The sequence below is a fragment of the Elephas maximus genome, chromosome 26 (assembly GCF_024166365.1).
Source record: "Elephas maximus indicus isolate mEleMax1 chromosome 26, mEleMax1 primary haplotype, whole genome shotgun sequence".
Classification (NCBI taxonomy): Eukaryota; Metazoa; Chordata; class Mammalia; order Proboscidea; family Elephantidae; genus Elephas; species Elephas maximus.
The window spans coordinates 38,595,592-38,612,897 of record NC_064844.1 but is presented as its reverse complement, the minus strand read 5'-3'; the positions used below and the strand labels follow the sequence as shown (position 1 = coordinate 38,612,897).

Here is a 17,306-nt window from a genome sequence, read left to right as displayed (position 1 = left end):
TAACTGTTGCCCAGGTCCCAGCATGTGTTTCCTTTGATTGATGACTGTCCAGTAACAATGTTTTCAGTTGTCTTTAGTGAAAAGTTTGGCAAGCCTACCCAGAATCTGAGCTTTTTAAATCTTAAAACTTTCTGGTCCATCATTTAAAGCTTGTACGGGTTTAAAAACCTTAAAATTTATCCTGCAGAAAATTATATGGAAGAATAATTTAGGTCAAATAAACAAAATAACAGTCCCAAAAGGAGTAACAGAAATGGTCTTTTCTTACCTGAGCAACATCCTCAAGTTTATTCCACTTGATAGACAGCAATAATTTTGGCAGTGATTGTGGGAAATTCTCTCTGCAGTCTTGTCGCAAAGTCCAAATAAGGTCCATTTCATTCTCACATAGTTGAGATAAGGGATCCCTGTCCAAGATTTCTTTTAGTACAGCAAGAAACTTTTTTCCACCACGACTCTAATAAAGTAAAATTATTGGTTATAGAATTTAATTGTGCAAACACCCCTGGCAAAAATTCAGCAAACTTACATACAATAAATTTATAGCAAATTTATATGCAATTTATGAATTTAACATGTGAGACACTAAAGATATAATTCATTAAGAAAAGAATAAAGATAACTTCTTATTAGTTTTTATTGTTAAATATTAAGTTTGTAAGATAAGAATGCAGAAGAGTTATTCTAATATAGGAAAAAAAAAATACTGTTTTAAAAATTCCACATGGAAACACTAGGTGGCAATGTTTCTTTTTGCATTAAAAACAAAGTTTACTCAATGAAGAAAAGTGACCTTCAGGCTCTGTCCTTCCAGGGAGATGCATTACTGAGAAGCATGACAGCCGAAAGGCCAAACTTAACCAAAGTTGTGCAACAATTACCTCAGCAAAGGTTTACTTTATGGGTTATAACACTCTGTTGTAATATAAGTAAAGATTAAGTTAGTACTAATGTTCTTTTTCACTCATCTCATTTGATGTGAAATTCATCAATACCAAGCACATCTAAGTTAAATATTTTAAAAAAGATGTAAGAAATTAAATTAATTTAACTGCTAGGATCTCCACGGTTTTTTTCAGAGTCTTTAAAGAGTGAACTGTGAGAAATCAGTGTGGTCTCCCAAGTCCTCAGTTCGTCCAGTTGTTAATACAGATTTAAATATTTACTTTCTTGTCAGAACACATACATAAATATGGTTAGGCAATTTATTACTTTATGACATCTTCTACCACAAACATTCTCCCAATTTGGACAAAACGCAGGGTCAAAAAGCTGGACATTTTATTCAAGAAGTGGAAAGAAGCTAGAATGCCTTTTTTTTTTTTTTTAATTTTTATTGGGCTTTAAGTGAAAGTTTAGAAATCAAGTCCATCTCTCATACAAAAATGTATATACACCTAGTTGCTCTCCCCCTAATGAGACAGCACACTCCTCCCCTCCACTCTTATTTTCGTATCCCTTCGGCCAGCTTCTGACCCCCTCTGCCCTCTCATCTCCCCTCCAAACAGGAGTTGCCCACATAGTCTCATATGTCTACTTGATCCAAGAAGCTCACTCTTCACCAGTATCATTTTCTATCCCATATTCCAGTCCAATCCCTGTCTGAAAAGTTGGCTTTGGGAATGGTTCCTGTGCTGGACTAACAGAAGGTCTGGAGACCATGACCTCCAAAGTCCTTCTAGTCTCAGTCAGACTATTAAGTCTGGTCTTTTTATGAGAATTTGAGGTCTGCATCCCACTGCTCTCCTGCTCCCTTGGGGGTTCTCTGTTGTGTTTCCCGTCAGGGCAGTCATGGGGTGTAGCCAAGCACCATCTAGTTCCTCTGGTCTCAGGCTAATGTAGTCTCTGGTTTATGTGGCCCTTTCTGTCTCTCGGGCTCATAATTACCTTGTGTCTTTTTTATTCTTCATTCTCCTTTGTTCCAGGTGGGTTGAGACCAATTGATTCATCTTAGATGGCTGCTTGCTAGATTTTAAGACCCCAGACGCCACTCTCCAAAGTGGGACGCAGAATGTTTTCTTAATAGATTTTATTATGCCAATTGACTTAGATGTCCCTTGAAACCATGGTCCCCAAATCCCCGCCCCTGCTACATTGGCCTTCGAAACGTTCAATTTATTCAGGAAACTTCTTTGCTTTTGGTTTAGTCCAGTTGTGCTGACCTCTCCTGTATTGTCTGTTGTCTTTCTCTGCACTTAAAATATCTACTAATTAGTGAAAACCCCTCTCCCTCCCTCCTTACTCTCGTAACCATCAAAGAATATTTTCTTCTCTGCCTAAACTATTTCTCGTGTTCTTATAATTTGTCCTTTTGCAACTAATTTCACTCAGCATAATGCCTTCCAGGTTCCTCCATGTTATGAAATCTTTCACAGATTCATCATTGTTGTTTACCGATGTATAGTATTCCATTGTGTGAATATACCATAATTTATTTATCCATTCATCTGTCGATGGGCACGTTGGTTGCTTCCATCTTCTTGCTATTGTAAACAGTGCTGCAGTGAACATGGGTGTGCATATATCTGTTCGTGTAAAGGCTCTTATTTCTTTAGGATATATTCTAAGGAGTGGGATTGCTGGATTGTACGGTAGTTCTATTTCTAGCTTAAGGAAGTGCCAAATCGATTTTCAGAGTGGTTGTACCATTTTACATTCCCACCAGCAGTGTATAAGTATTCCATCCTCTCCACAACCTCTCCAACATTTCTTATTTTGTGTTTTTTGGATTAATGCCAGCCTTGTTGGAGTGAGATGGAATCTCATTGCAGTTTTGATTTGCATTTCTCTGATGGCTAATGATCATGAGCATTTCCTCATGTATCTGTTAGCTACCTGAATGCCTTTAGTGAAGTACCTTTTCATATCCTTTGCCCATTTTTTAATTGGGTTATTTGTCTTTTTGTAGCTGAGTTTTTGCCTTATCATGTATATTTTAGAGATCAGGCGCTGATCGGAAATGTCATAGCTAAGAATTTTTTCCTAGTCTGTAGGTAACCTTTTTATTCTTTTGGTGAAGTCTTTGGATGAGCATAGGTGTTTGATTTTTAGGAGCTCCCAGTTATCTACTTTCTTTTCTGCATTGTTGGTAATGTTTTGTATACTGTTTATGCCATGTATTAGGGCTCCTGGCATTGTGCCTACTTTTCCTTCCATGATCTTTATCATTTTAGATTTTCTATTTAGGTCTTTGATTTTGAATTAATTTTGGTGCATGGTGTGAGGTATGGATCATTTCATTTTTTTTGCAGATGGATATCCACTTATGCCCACACCATTTGTTAAAGAGACTGTCTTTTTCCCATTACTGTTTTGGGGCCTTTTCAAATACCAGCTGCTCATATATAGATGGATTTATGTCTGGATTCTCAATTCTGTTCCATTGGTCTATTTATCTGCTGTTGTACCAGTACCAGGCTTTTTTGACTACTGTGCCAGTATAATAGGTTCTAAAATCAGGTAGAGTACGGCCTCCCACTTTGTTCTTTTTCAGAAATGCTTTCCTTATCCAGGGTCTCTTTCCCTTCCATATGAAGCTGGTGATTTGTTTTTCCATCTCATTAAAAAATATTGTTGGAATTTCGATCGGAATTGCATTGTATCTATAGATCTCTAGAATAGACATTTTTATAACGTCAAGTCTTCCTACCCATGAGCAAGGTATTTTCTTCTACTTACACAGGTCTTTTTTGGTTTCTTGCAGTAGTGTCTTGTAATTTTCTTTGTATAGGTCTTTTAGGTCTCTGGTAAGATTTATTCCTAAGTATCTTATCTTCTTGGTTACCACATCTTTTAGATTGCATAGGGGCAGACTAAATTGAGGAACAAGTATCTCTATCCTCAAAACAGACACAATCATATCACTTTCAGCTTCTTGGACTATTTGCTCAGCAGATAGATTGAATAAGTATGGTGAAAGGAGACGACCCTGAAGAACATTTTTTTTTTTTTATTGTGCTTTAAGTGAACGTTTACAGCCCAAGTTAGTTTCTCATACAGAAATTTATACGCACATTGCTAGGTGACCCTAGTTGCCCTATAATGTGATACTCCGCCTTTCCACCCCTAATTTCTCATGTCCATTTAGCCAGCTCCTGTCCCTTTACTCTCATGTATTTTCTTGAACTAAGAAGCACACTCTTCACGAGTATCATTTCATGTCTTATAATCCAGCCTAATCTTTGTCTGAAGAGTTGGCTTTAGGAATGGTTTAGCTCTGGGTTGACAGAGAGTCCGGGGCCGTGTCTTCTGTGGTTCCTCCAGTCTCAAATCAGACCATTAAGTTTGATCTCTTTATTAGAATTTGAGTTCTGAACCCCACTTTTTTTCTGCTGTTAGGGCCACTCTGTTGTGTTCCATGTCAAGGCGGTCATTGGTGGTAGTCGGGCATCATCTAGTTCTTCTGGTCTCAGGCTGATGGAGTCTCTGGTTTATGCGGCCCTTTTTTTTTCTTGGGCTAGTATTTTCCTTAGGGCATGCACCTTTCTTGACTGTTAACCACAGAGTATCCCCTTGTTCTGGTCGAAATACTACCTCTTGGTCTATGTACAGATTCCCCATGAGTACAATTAAGTGTTCTGAAATTCCTATTCTTCAAAATGTTATCCATAATTTGTTACGATCCACACAGTCGAATGCCTTTGCATAGTCAATAAGACATAGGTAAGCATCTTTCTGGTATTCTCTGCTTTCAGCCAGGATCCATCTGACGTCAGCTATGATATCCCATGTTCCACGTCCTCCTCCGAATACAGCTTGAATTTCTGGCAGTACCCCGCTGATGTGCTGCTGCAACCTCTTCTGAATGATCGTCAGCAAAATTTTACCTTCCTGTGATATTAATGATGTTGTTCGATAATTTCCGCATTCGGTTGTATCACCTTTCTTTGGAATAGGGATAAATATGGATCTCGTCCAGTCAGTTGGCCAGGTAGCTATGTTCCACATTTCTTGGCACAGATGATTGAGCACTTTCATCGCTGCATCCATTTGTTCAAACATTTCAATCGGTATTCATCAATTCCTGGAGGTTTGCTTTTCACCAATTTCTTCAGTGCAGCTTGGACCTCTTCCTTCAGTACCACGAGTCCCTGATCATGCGCTACCTACTGAAATGGCTGAACACTGACAAATTCTTTTTGGTATAGTGACTCTGTGCACGTGTGGGAAAGCTGGACAATGAATAAAGAAGACCAAAGAAGAACTGAAACCCCTGAATTATAGTGTTGGCGATGAATATGCCAAAAGAACGAACAAATCCGTCTTGGCAGGAGTACAGCTCGAATGCTCCTTAAAGCAAGGATGATGAGACTATGTCTCACATACTTTGGACATGTTATCAGAAGGGAACAGTCTGTCATGCTTCGTAAAGTAGAGGGTCAGTGAAAAAGAAGAAGATCCTCAATGAGATGGATTGACACAGTGGCAGTGTCTTAGCCATTTAGTGCGGCTATAACAGAAATACCACAAGTGGATGGCTTTAACGAAGAGAAGTTTCTTCTCTCATAGTCCAGTAGGTTAGAAGTCTGAATTCAGGGCGCCAGCTCCAAGAGAAGGCTTTTTCTCTCTGTTGGGCTCTGGAGGAAGGTCCTTGTCCTCAGTCTTCCCTTGGTCAGGAAGCATCTCAGCACAGGAATCTCAGGTCCAAGGGAAGCCCTCTGCTCCCAGTGCTGCTTTCTTGGTGGTATGAGATCCTCACATCTCTCTGCTTGCTTCCCTCTTTTATGTCTCAAAAGAGATTTCCTTAAGACACTACCTAATCTTGTAGACCTCATCAATATAACTGCCGATAACCCATCTTATCACATCATAGTGATACGATTTACAACATAAAGGAAAATCACATAAAATGGTGGATAATCACACAATACTGGGACTCATGACCCAGCTAAGTTGACAGACATTTCTTGGGGACACAATTTAATCCATGACAGGCAGCAACAATAAGCTCAAGCATAACAATGTTTGTGAGGATGGTTCAGGACCAGGTAGTGTTTCATTCTGTTATACATAGGGTCGCTATGCATTGGAACTGACTTTACGGCACCTAACAACAACAACATATCACTTTATAATCCTTTAGTGCCTCTGCCATTTTCTATAGCACACAATTCAAGCCATCTCAGAGCATCCAAGGCCTCTACGACCTGGTCTCAGCATAGTTTTCCAGTTATCTTTCAGGTAACTCTAAAATCTTACAACTTACACTCTAGTAATTCCAAACTGGTTATAGTCCCCTGCAGTCACCATGCTGTTTTATTCTCATTCTTTCTGACTGAAAAATTCTTCCCTCTCTGTTAGGTACTCGTCTCTTCCTGAATAGCCTGCCTGCAGTCTCAGGACCAGTCAAATCACCTGCCTATTCGACTATCTGAATTCTTTAGTGGAATATAAACTCCTCAAGGACTAAAACCTATGCATGCCCAGAACCTAGCACAACTCTTTGGCACCAAGTAGATTCTCCACAAGTCTCTCTTGAACTGACATGACCTACAGAGTACAATACTGTAAATTATAATACAGCTAGGTTGCAATAGTTGTTTAATCAACTTTAAAAAAGTAAAATATAGGTAAAAGATTCAGTTGAGCATAAGCAAATTTAATTAATGAAGTCTTTGCTTAGAAAGTTATCTCATTTATTAAAATCTATTTACACATTCATATGTACTATTAATCAAATTAGAATTTGTTTATTTGAAACTCTAAAAGAATACTTCAAATATTCCTCCCCCCCATGGTTAATTAGAAATCATAAAAGCATATTAGAAATACAGCCAATTCGGAGGCGGAGCCAAGATGGCGGAATAGACAGATGCTTCTGGCGAGCCCTCTTTACAACAAAGACCCAAAAAAAAAAAAAAACTGAAATGAGTATATTTGTGACAAGCTGGGAGCCCTGAGCTTCGAAGGCAAGCTTAGAAAACAAACTGAGGGACAGGGGGGAGGAAGAGACCATTCAAAAGCGGAGAGAAATTACTGGACCTGAATTGCAGGGAGCCCTCAGGCACCATTCCTGGAGCGGCGGCAGTGGCGGGCTGGTACTAGCATTCAGCCGCAGTTTCCTCAGGAAGAAGCTGCCAGCCACATAGCCCACTCACACCTCCGGAACCTGAGGAGAACGGCACTCTCGCCAAAAGCTAAGTAATTGCAAATATTTTAATGTGCCCCCCGCCCCTGCAAAACTGGCTTCAGTGGCTGAATTCCCTGAGCCCGAGATAGGCAAGGTTGAGCACCTAGAGCCATCCTCCCCGCCTTGGAGAAGGAAAAAATTTGCATTTGGGGGCAAAGAAAATTTCCTAGCTCCACTAACCGGGGGAGCTCAGGATAGAAGCAGCTCCTGTCCAGCCATAAACCGTCCGTGGACGTTGAGCACCTTTCCCTTCTGCATGGACCTGTGTGGGCCTATTTCAGAAGAATGGGCCCTTGTTGGCAGACTCCAATCATCTCAGCTGTGTGGCAGAAAGGTGGGTGTTTGATGTTTGACATTGCTTTGCCTATTAAACAAGGTCCCCTGTGGTCTGTCTGCAGAACCCACCCACCTGCATGCTCTAGGGAACAGGGATGTGCTTTCCTCCGAGACACTCGGGTGTCCGTTCTCAGCCCCATGCCTTGGTCAGAGCATGACCCCTTGCTGCAATCAGATACCGGTATACACACCAATCACCCCTGCCCCTCTAAGACTGTAGGACAGAGCCTGTACACACACACTTCATAATCTGCTACCTGGAAACCTGAGCTGAATTCATACGAGAAAACTGAATGGATTCCTAGACTGATATACCTGATAACAGCTCTAGCCACCTGGGGAACGGACGTCAGGGCTCTGAAGGCGAAAATAATCAAGCTAGCTCACTCAAGCAACCCATACAGGTATACCAAAACACAACAAAGCAGAAAGCTACGACACAGTAAGCAAGCATAAATTAATACAATAACTTACAGATGGCTTGGAGGCAACAGCCAGTATAAAGTCACATAAAGAAACAGACCATGATCACCTCAACAGGCTCTCAAAACAAAGAATCCAAGGATCTTCTAGATGAAAGTGAATTCCTGGAATTACCAGAACCAGGATACAAAAGTTTAATATACAGAACCCTTCAAGACATCAGGAAGGATATGAGACAATACGGAGAACAAGCCAAGGAACACATATATAAAGCAACTGAAGAAACAAGAAAGGTTATTCAGGAACATAACGAAAAGTTTAATAACCTAGAAAAATCCATAGACAGGCAGCAATCAGAAATTCAGAAGATTAACAATAAAATTACAGAAGTAGACAACTCAATAGAAAGCGAGAGGAGCAGAATTGAGCAAACAGAAGCTAGAATTTCTGAACTTGAAGATAAATCACTTGGCACTAATATATTTGAAGAAAAATCAGATAAAAGAATTAAAAAAAAATGAAGAAACGTTAAGAATCATGTGGAACTCTATCAAGAGAAATAATCTACAGGTGATTGGAGTACCAAAACAGGGAGGGATAACAGAAAATACAGAGAGAATTGTTGGCAGAAAACTTCCCTGATATCGTGAAAGATGAGAAGATATCTATGCAAGATGCTCATCGAACTCCACATAAGGTAGATCTTAAAAGAAAGTCACCAAGACATATTATAATCAAACTTGCCAAAACCAAAGATAAAGAGTAGCGAGGGATAAACGAAAAGTCACCTACAAAGGAGAGCCAATAAGAATAAATTCAGACTACTCGGCAGAAACTATACAAGCAAGAAGACAATGGGATGACATATTTCAAAAATTGAGGGAAAAATGCCAGCCAAGAACCATATATGTCTCTTAAATATGAAAGTGAAATTAAGACATTTCCAGATAAACAGAAGTTGAGGGAATTTGTAAAAACCAAACCAAAACTAGAAGAAATACTAAAGGGAGTTCTTTGGTTAGAAAATCAACAATATCAGGTATCAACCCAAGACTAGAGCACTGGTCAGAGCACCCAGAAGTCAACCCAGACAGGGGGAAAAAAAAGCTCAATACAGGGTAACAGCAATGTTGTTATGCAAAAGAAGACAACATCAGAGACTATGAAATGTAATCATACACCTTCCATATGCGGAGGAAGATAAGGCGATACAAAGAAATAAAAGTTAGGTTTAAATTTAGAATAATAGGGGTAAATAATAAGGTAACCGCAAAGGAGACAAACTATTCTACTCATCAAAATAAAATACGAGGGAAAAATACAGACTCAGCAGAAACAAAATCAATGACAACAAATACGAGGAAAGGACAATATATAATCTACTCAGCACATAAAATTAAGTCAGAAATGAAACTGTCAACAACACACAAAAAAAGACATCAAAATGACAGCACTAAATTCCTACCTATCCATGATTATTCTGAATGTAAATGGACTAAATGCACCAATAAAGAGACAGAGAGTGGCAGAATGGATTAAAAAACAAGATCCATCTATATGCTGCCTACAATAGACACTCCTTAGACTTAGAGACACAAACTAAAACTCAAAGGATGGAAAAAAATATATCAAGTAAACAACAATCAAAAAAGAGCAGGGGTAGAAATATTAATTTCTCACAAAATAGACTTTAAAGTTAAATCCATCAGAAAGGATAAGGAAGGACACTATATAATGATTAAAGGGACAATACACCAAGAAGATATAACCATATCAAATATTAATGCACCCAATGACAGGGCTGCAAGATTCATAAAACAAACTCTATCAGCATTGAAAAGTGAGATAGACAGCTCCACAATACTGGTAGGAGACTGCAACACACCACTTCTGGTGAAGGACAGGACATCCAGAAAGAAGCTCAATAAAGACACAGAAGATCTAAGTGCCACAATCAACCAACTTGACCTCATAGACATATACAGAACACTCCACTCAACAGCTGCCAAGTATACTTTCTTTTCTAGTGCACACGGAACATTCTCTAGAACAGACCACATATTAGGTCATAAAGCAACCCTTAGCACAATCCAAAACATCAAAATATTACAAAGCATCTTCTCGGATCGTAAGGCCATAAATGTGGAAATCAATAACAGGAAAAACAGGGAAAAGAAATCAAACACTTGGAAACTGAACAATACCCTGCTCAAAAAAGACTGGATTATAGAAGATATTAAGGATGGAATAAAGAAATTCAGAGAATCCAATGAGAATGAAAACACTTCCTATCAGAACCTTTGGAATACAGAAAAAGCGGTGCTCAGAGGCCAATTTATATCAATAAATGCACACATCCAAAAAGAAGAAGGGGCCAAAATCAAAGAGTCATCCCTACAACTTGAACAAATAGAAAGAGGGCAACAAAAGAAACCCACAGGCACAAGAAGAAAACAAATAATAAAAGTTAGAGCTGAACTAAATGAAACAGAAAACAGAAGAACAATTGAAAGAATTAACAAGACCAAAAGCTGTTTTTTTGAAAAAATCAACAAAACTGATAAACCACTGGCCAAACTGACAAAAGAAAAAAAACATGAGAGGAAGCAAATAACCCGAATAAGAAATGAGAGGGTCGATATTACAACAGACGCAACTAAAATTAATTATATCAGATTACTATGAAAAAACATACTCTAACAAATTTGAAAACCTAGAAGAAGTGGATGAATTCCTAGAAACACACTACCTACCTAAACACAAACAGAGGTGAAACAACTAAATAGACCTATAACAAAAGAAGAGATTGAAAAGGTAATCAAAAAACTGTCAACAAAAAAAAGCCCTGTTCCAGAGGGCTTCACTGTAGAGTTCTATGAAACTTTCAGGGAAGAGTTAACACCACTACTACTAAAGGTATTTCAGAGCATAGAAAAGGACAAAATACTACCAAGCTCATTCTTGGAAGCCACCATATCCCTCATACCAAAACTAGGTAAAGACACCACAAGAAAATTATAGACCTATATCCCTCATGAACGTAGATGCAAAAATCCTCAACAAAATTCTAGCCAATAGAACTCAACAACATATCAAAAAAATAATTCACCATGACCAAGTGGGATTCATACCAGGCATGCAGGGATGCTTCAACACTACAAAAACAACTAATGTAATCCACCATATAAATAAAACAAAAGATAAGAATCACATGATTTCATCAATTGATGCAGAAAAGGCATTCGACAAAGTTCAACACCCTTTGATAATAAAAACTCTCAGCAAAATAGGAATAGAAGAAAAACTCCTCAACATAATAAAGGGCATTTATACAAAGCCAACAGCCAAATTACCCTAAATGGAGAGAGCCTGAAAGCAGTCCCACTGAGATCGGGAGCCAGACAAGGATGCCCTTTATCACCACTCTTATTCAACATTGCGCTGCAAGTCCCAGCCAGAGCAATTAGGCTAGATAAAGAAATAAAGGGTATCCAGATTGGCAAGGAAGAAGTAAAACTATCTGTATTTGTAGATGACATGATCTTATACACAAAAAACCCTAAGGAATCCTCCAGAGAACTACTGAAACTAATAGAAGAGATCAGCAGAGTTTCCGGATACAAGATAAACATATAAAAATCAGTTGGATTCCTCTACACCAACAAAAAGAACATCGAAAAGGAAATCACCAAATCAATGCCATTTACAGTAGCCCCCAACAAGATAAAATACTTGGGAATAAATCTTACCAGAGATGTAAAAGACTTATACAAAGAAAACTACAGTACACTTCTGCAAGAAACCCAAAGAGACTTACATAAGTGGAAAAACGTATCTTGCTCGTGGATAGGAAAACTTAACATTATAAAAATGTCTAGGATATTCTTTAATGAGATGGGGAAACAAATTGCCAACTTCATATGGAAGGGAAAGAATCCCCAGATAAATAAGGCATTACTGAAAAAGAAGAACAAAGTGGGAGGCCTTACTTTACCTGATTTTAGAGCCTATTATACCACCACAGTTATCAAAACAGCCTGGTACTGCTACAACAACAGATACGTAGACCAATGGAAGAGAATTGAGAATCCAGACATAAATCCGTCCACACATGAGCAGCTGATATTTGACAAAGGCCCCAAAACAGTTAAATGGGGAAAAGACAGTCTTTTTAACAAATGGTGCTGCCATAACTGGATATCCAATCACAAAAAAATGAAACAAGACTCATACCTCACTGCATGTACAAAAATGAGCTCCAAATGGATCAAAGACCTAAATATAAAAACTACAATGATAAAGATCATGGAAGAAAAAATAGGGACAATGTTAGGAGCCCTAATACATGGCATAAACAGTATACGAAACATTACTAAGAATGCAGAAGAAAAACTAGATAAGTAGGAGCTCCTAAAAATCAAACACCTATGCTCATCCAAAGACTTCACCAAAAGAGGAGAAAGACTACCTACAGACTGGGAAAAAGTTTTTAGCTATGACATTTACAATGAGCGTCTGAGCTCTGAAATGTACATGATACTGCAAAAACTCAACTACAAAAAGACAAATAGCCCAATTAAAAAATGGTTGGAGGATATGAATAGAGACTTCACTAAAGAAGATATTCAGGTAGCTAACAGATACATGAGGAAATGTTCATGATCATCAGCCATTAGAGAAATGCAGATCAAAACTACAATGAGATTTCATCTCACTCCAACAAGGCTGGCATTAATCTAAAAAACACAAAATAATAAATGTTGGAGAGGCTGTGGAGAGATTGGAACACTTCTACACTGCTGGTGGGAATGTCAAATGGTACAACCATTTTTGAAATCTATTTGACACTTCCTTAAAAAGCTAGAAATAAGATCCAGCAATCCCAGTCCTCGGAATACATCCTAGAGAAATAAGAGCCTTTACACGTACACATATATGCACACCCATGTTTATTTAAGCGCTGTTTACAAAAGCAGAAAGATGGAAGCAACCAAGGTGCCCATCAACAGATGAATGGATAAATAAATTATGGTATATTCACACAATGGAATGGAATACTACGTATCGATAAAGAACAGTGAGGAATCTATGAAACATTTCATACCATGGAGGAACCTGGAAGGCATTATGCTGAGTGAAATTAGTCAGTTGCAAAAGGACAAATATTGTATAAGACCACTATTATAAGAACTTGAGAAATAGTTTAAACTGAGAAGAAAACATTCTTTTGTGGTTAGGAGAGGAGGGAGGGTGGGAGAGGTGTATTCACTAATTAGTTGGTAAATAAGAACTACTTTAGGTGAAGGGAAAGACAACACACAATACAGAGGAGGTCAGCACAACTGGACTAAACCAAAAGCAAATAAGTTTCCTGAATTAAATGAATGCTTCGAAGTCCAGTGTAGCAGAGTCAGGGGTTTGGGGACCATGATTTCAGGGGATATCTAACTCAATAAAAAAAAAAAATTTTTTTTTTTTTTTTTATAATAAAATCTATTAACAAAACATTCTGCATCCCACTTTGAAGAGTGGCATCTGGGGTCTTAAACACTAGCAAGCAGCCATCTAAGATGCATCACTGGTCTTAACCCACCTGGATCAAAGGAGAATGAAGAACACCAAGGACCCAAGGTAATTACGGGCCCAAGAGACAGAAAGGGCCACAAGAACCAGAGACTACATCATCATGAGACCAGAAGAACTAGATGATGCCTGGCTATAGCCAATGACTGCCCTGATAGGGAACACAACAGAGAACCCCTGAGGGAGCAGGAGAACAGTGGGATGTAGACCCCAAATTCTCATAAAAAGACCAGACTTAATGGTCTGAGACTGGAAGGACCCCGGTGGTCATGGCCCCCAGACCTTCTGTTAGCCCAGGACAGGAACCATTCCTGAAGCCAACTCTTCAGACATGGATTGGACTGGACAGTGGGTTGGAGACGGATGCTGGTGAGGAGTGAGCTTCTTGGATCAGGTGGACACTTGAGACTATGTTGGCATCTCCTGCCTGGAGGGGAGAGGAGAGGGTAAAGGGGGTTAGAAGCTGGTGAAATGGACACAAAAAGAGAGAGTGGAGGGAAAGAGCCAGCTGTCTCATTAGGCGGAGAGTAATTGGGAGTGTGTAGCAAGGTGTATATAAGTTTTTATGTGAGACACTGACTTGATTTGTAAACTTTCACTTAAAGCAAAATAAAAAGTATTAAGGAAAAAAAAAGAAATACAGCCAATTCTTGTTATTGAAAGTAGTTATGTTCTAGTCCACTAACAGAGAGCAACAGAAAAGTGGTAACCTACACCATCAAAAGCAGAAAACTTCTAAGACCCAGAAAACAAGGCAGTCGCGGCTCTCACAGGTTTCAGTGTATGTTGTTGATTTGTTAACACTGAACTTAACAGCAAACAACACTATAACTCATGCCTGAAAGAAGCTTATCTTACACGCATATTTCCTCCATAAGGCATATCACAGGGGCTTTCTCCTCATTAGAACACTACATAGCACTACAGAACTATGGCTGGGGATAATTTTGAATAGCAAAACCACCAAGAAAAGCATAAAAATGCAAAAACCATTTCACTAAATAGATCACAAAAAGGAAACTTGTTTAAAATATGAAAGCTGAAACATGAAGGCAGATAGGGCATCACCTTGTTTGACCTCAGTTAGAAAAGCATGTGTTTGGCAGTTCAAATTTTTTGCTACCCTGTGCATATACTCCAATGACCACAACAGCGTTCCAAGTATTGATTTTGGTTACAAATAAATTTTAGCCAGTAGGTGAATATGCAAATATGGAATCCACAAATAATGATGATCAACTCTAAGCACCCTTGTCCAGCACTGTGTGCAATATGACAGTTATATACAAAGAAGGGAGATAATTTTTATTATTTCTTCATAATTTGAAAAGCATAAGGTGAGATGTTGAAATAAATTAAAGTGTATATTAGTTGCTATGTCCTCTATTGCACACTGCAATGCTGTTCCTTAGCATTTTTCTTAACATACTGTTATTTCTTTGTATTTTTCTTGTTCTCAGACAATGAGTTCTCACCGTGAAAACTGTATCCTCTTCCCATTTGTATTCCTGACTCAATATGAAACACAGAATTTTTAAAAAAGGAAAACAGATTTTTCATTAACATATTTACACTAAAATCCTGAATCAAGCTGCTTCTTCTAAGGTACAAATACAATTAATAACTGAACAGAACGGACTGAGTGAAAAGTCAAAAATTACCTACATTAGATACCTTTGGGAAGAGTTTAAGAGTTGTATCTAGAATCAAGGTCCATGAAAAACCCAAATGAACTAACCACCAGAAATGAGCTCAATCTTATGACTGGTGTACCACCCAAATCAAGTAGACAGGCACAGGCAGGCAGGTGTGCACGTATGTGCACGTAAGCATGTGCTCTCTCTCTCACACACAGACACACGCCAGCTATTTTGCCTAAACTCTTCGCTTCATACTGAGTATAATCAATGTGCAACTTCTTCAAAGTATCTCCAGATATTAATTAACTGGGAATATTTAACATAAAAGTTGGCAAGGTAGGGAAATTACCAAATCCTAGAGAACTCAGTCAAAAGGAGTATGTTACATGTCCCCAAGATCACTGCAATAAGATGGAGAATAGAAATGAATTCATGGAGCTGACTTCTCACTATAAAATAATATCCACAGTCTCCATTTTACTTTTTTTTTTTACGTCACATTGTTTATGATGTGAATTTTTACAATACAAACAAAAAAATAAACAAACGAATATAGCTAAATGCAGAATGGCGACTTTTTTACTCTTTAAGAAGCTATGATTCCTATTTCTAAAAAGAGGCTGCACATAAGTAGAAACAGGCTGGTTGTTAGCATCACAATTTTGCCTAGAAATGATCTATAAATGCATATCCTGCCCCCCCACCTCCGCTACTTACCATAGAGTGTAAAAAGAGAGTTAAAGGAAAATTTCCTTGTTGGTTCCTACCATATGAAAGACGCTATATTCTATTTTAGCATGGCCGATATATGGAAAATATCTAAATTAAATGTTACTAAAAAAACAAGGTGTGCGCTGGGGTTGTATTCTTTCACCATACCTATTCAATCTGTATGCTGAGCAAATAATACGAGAAGCTGGACTATATAAAGAAGAACAGGGCATCAGGATTGGAGGAAGACTCATTAACAACCTGCATTATGCAGATGACACAAACTTGCTTGCTGTTAAGTGAAGAGGACTTGAAGCACTTACTAATGAAGATCAAAGACCACAGCCGTCAGTATGGACTGCACCTCAACATAAAGAAAACAAAAATCCTCACAACTGGACCAATGACCAACATCATGATAAATGGAGAAAAGACTGAAGTTGTCAAGGGTTTCATTTTACTTGGATCCACGATCAACAGCCATGCAAGCAGCAGTCAAGAAATCAAAAGATGCATTGCATTGGGTAAATCTGCTGCAAAGGACCTCTTTAAAGTGTTGAAGAGCAAAGATGTCACCTTGAAGACTAAGGTGTGCATGACTCAAACCATGGTATTTTCAATCACATCATATGCATGTGAAAGCTGGACAATGAATAAGGAAGACAGAAGAAGAATTGATGCCTTTGAATAATGGTGTTGGAGAAGAATATTGAATACACCATGGACTGTGAGAAGAACGAATAGATCTGTCTTGGAAGAAGTACAACCAGAATGCTCCTTAGAAGCAAGGATGGCAAGGTTGCGTCTTACATACTTTGGACATGTTGTCAGAAGGGATCAGTCTCTGGAGAAGGACATCATGCTTGGCAAAGTACAGGGTCAGCAGAAGAGAGGAAGACCCTCAACGAGGTGGACTGACACAGTGGCTGCAACAATGGGCTCAAGCATAACAACGATTGTAAGGATGGCGCAGGACTGGGCAGTGTTTCGTTCTGTTGTGCATAGGGTCGCTATGAGTCGGAGCCAACTCGACGGCACCTAACAACAACAACACAAAAATGAAGCAGTAATGACATTCTGGCTAAAGAGAGTACTAAATGAGATAACATATGTTTAAAGAATCCAAAACAAAGAAAAAACGGTTGTTATAAAAAAGCTCTAGGTGCACTGTAAGCATATAGGTTTTTTTTCCCACGTGTATTTTTAAACAATCGAAGTGTCAAAAATAGGGTCAACTGTGTTAGACTAAATTACATTATTCTATACACTGAACTGAACGGAACTTTTATATTATCATACAGAAGCATAGTCTGAATCATATTATGGCAATTTATCCTCAGCGAAAACCTTACAGAGTCCTTTTATTTTGGAATATCCTGTAAACAATCAAATCACCAGAACATGACTGAACAATAGTAAAACACTCTCCTGCATTAAACTGAAACACCTGTTTAATAAACTCAGAGCTGTTACTTTCTGAGTAC

The 17,306-nt window shown here is 38.5% G+C and overlaps 2 protein-coding genes across 6 annotated transcripts in view; one reads left to right on the top strand and one right to left on the bottom strand.

Moving 5' to 3' along the window:
* Positions 1-6,601, top strand: part of FAIM (Fas apoptotic inhibitory molecule) — a 134,106-nt gene extending 127,505 nt beyond the window's left edge. The window contains exon 5 of the transcript XR_007515505.1: positions 6,301-6,601. The gene's annotated coding sequence lies outside the window, so the exon portion shown is untranslated. The remainder of the gene's footprint in view (positions 1-6,300) is intronic.
* Positions 1-17,306, bottom strand: part of PIK3CB (phosphatidylinositol-4,5-bisphosphate 3-kinase catalytic subunit beta) — a 209,748-nt gene that overhangs the window by 49,933 nt on the left and 142,509 nt on the right. For all 5 annotated transcript variants that reach the window (XM_049870195.1, XM_049870194.1, XM_049870196.1 and 2 more), the window contains one exon: positions 269-457. In XM_049870195.1, the coding sequence (XP_049726152.1) occupies positions 269-457 (189 nt within the window). The remainder of the gene's footprint in view (positions 1-268; positions 458-17,306) is intronic.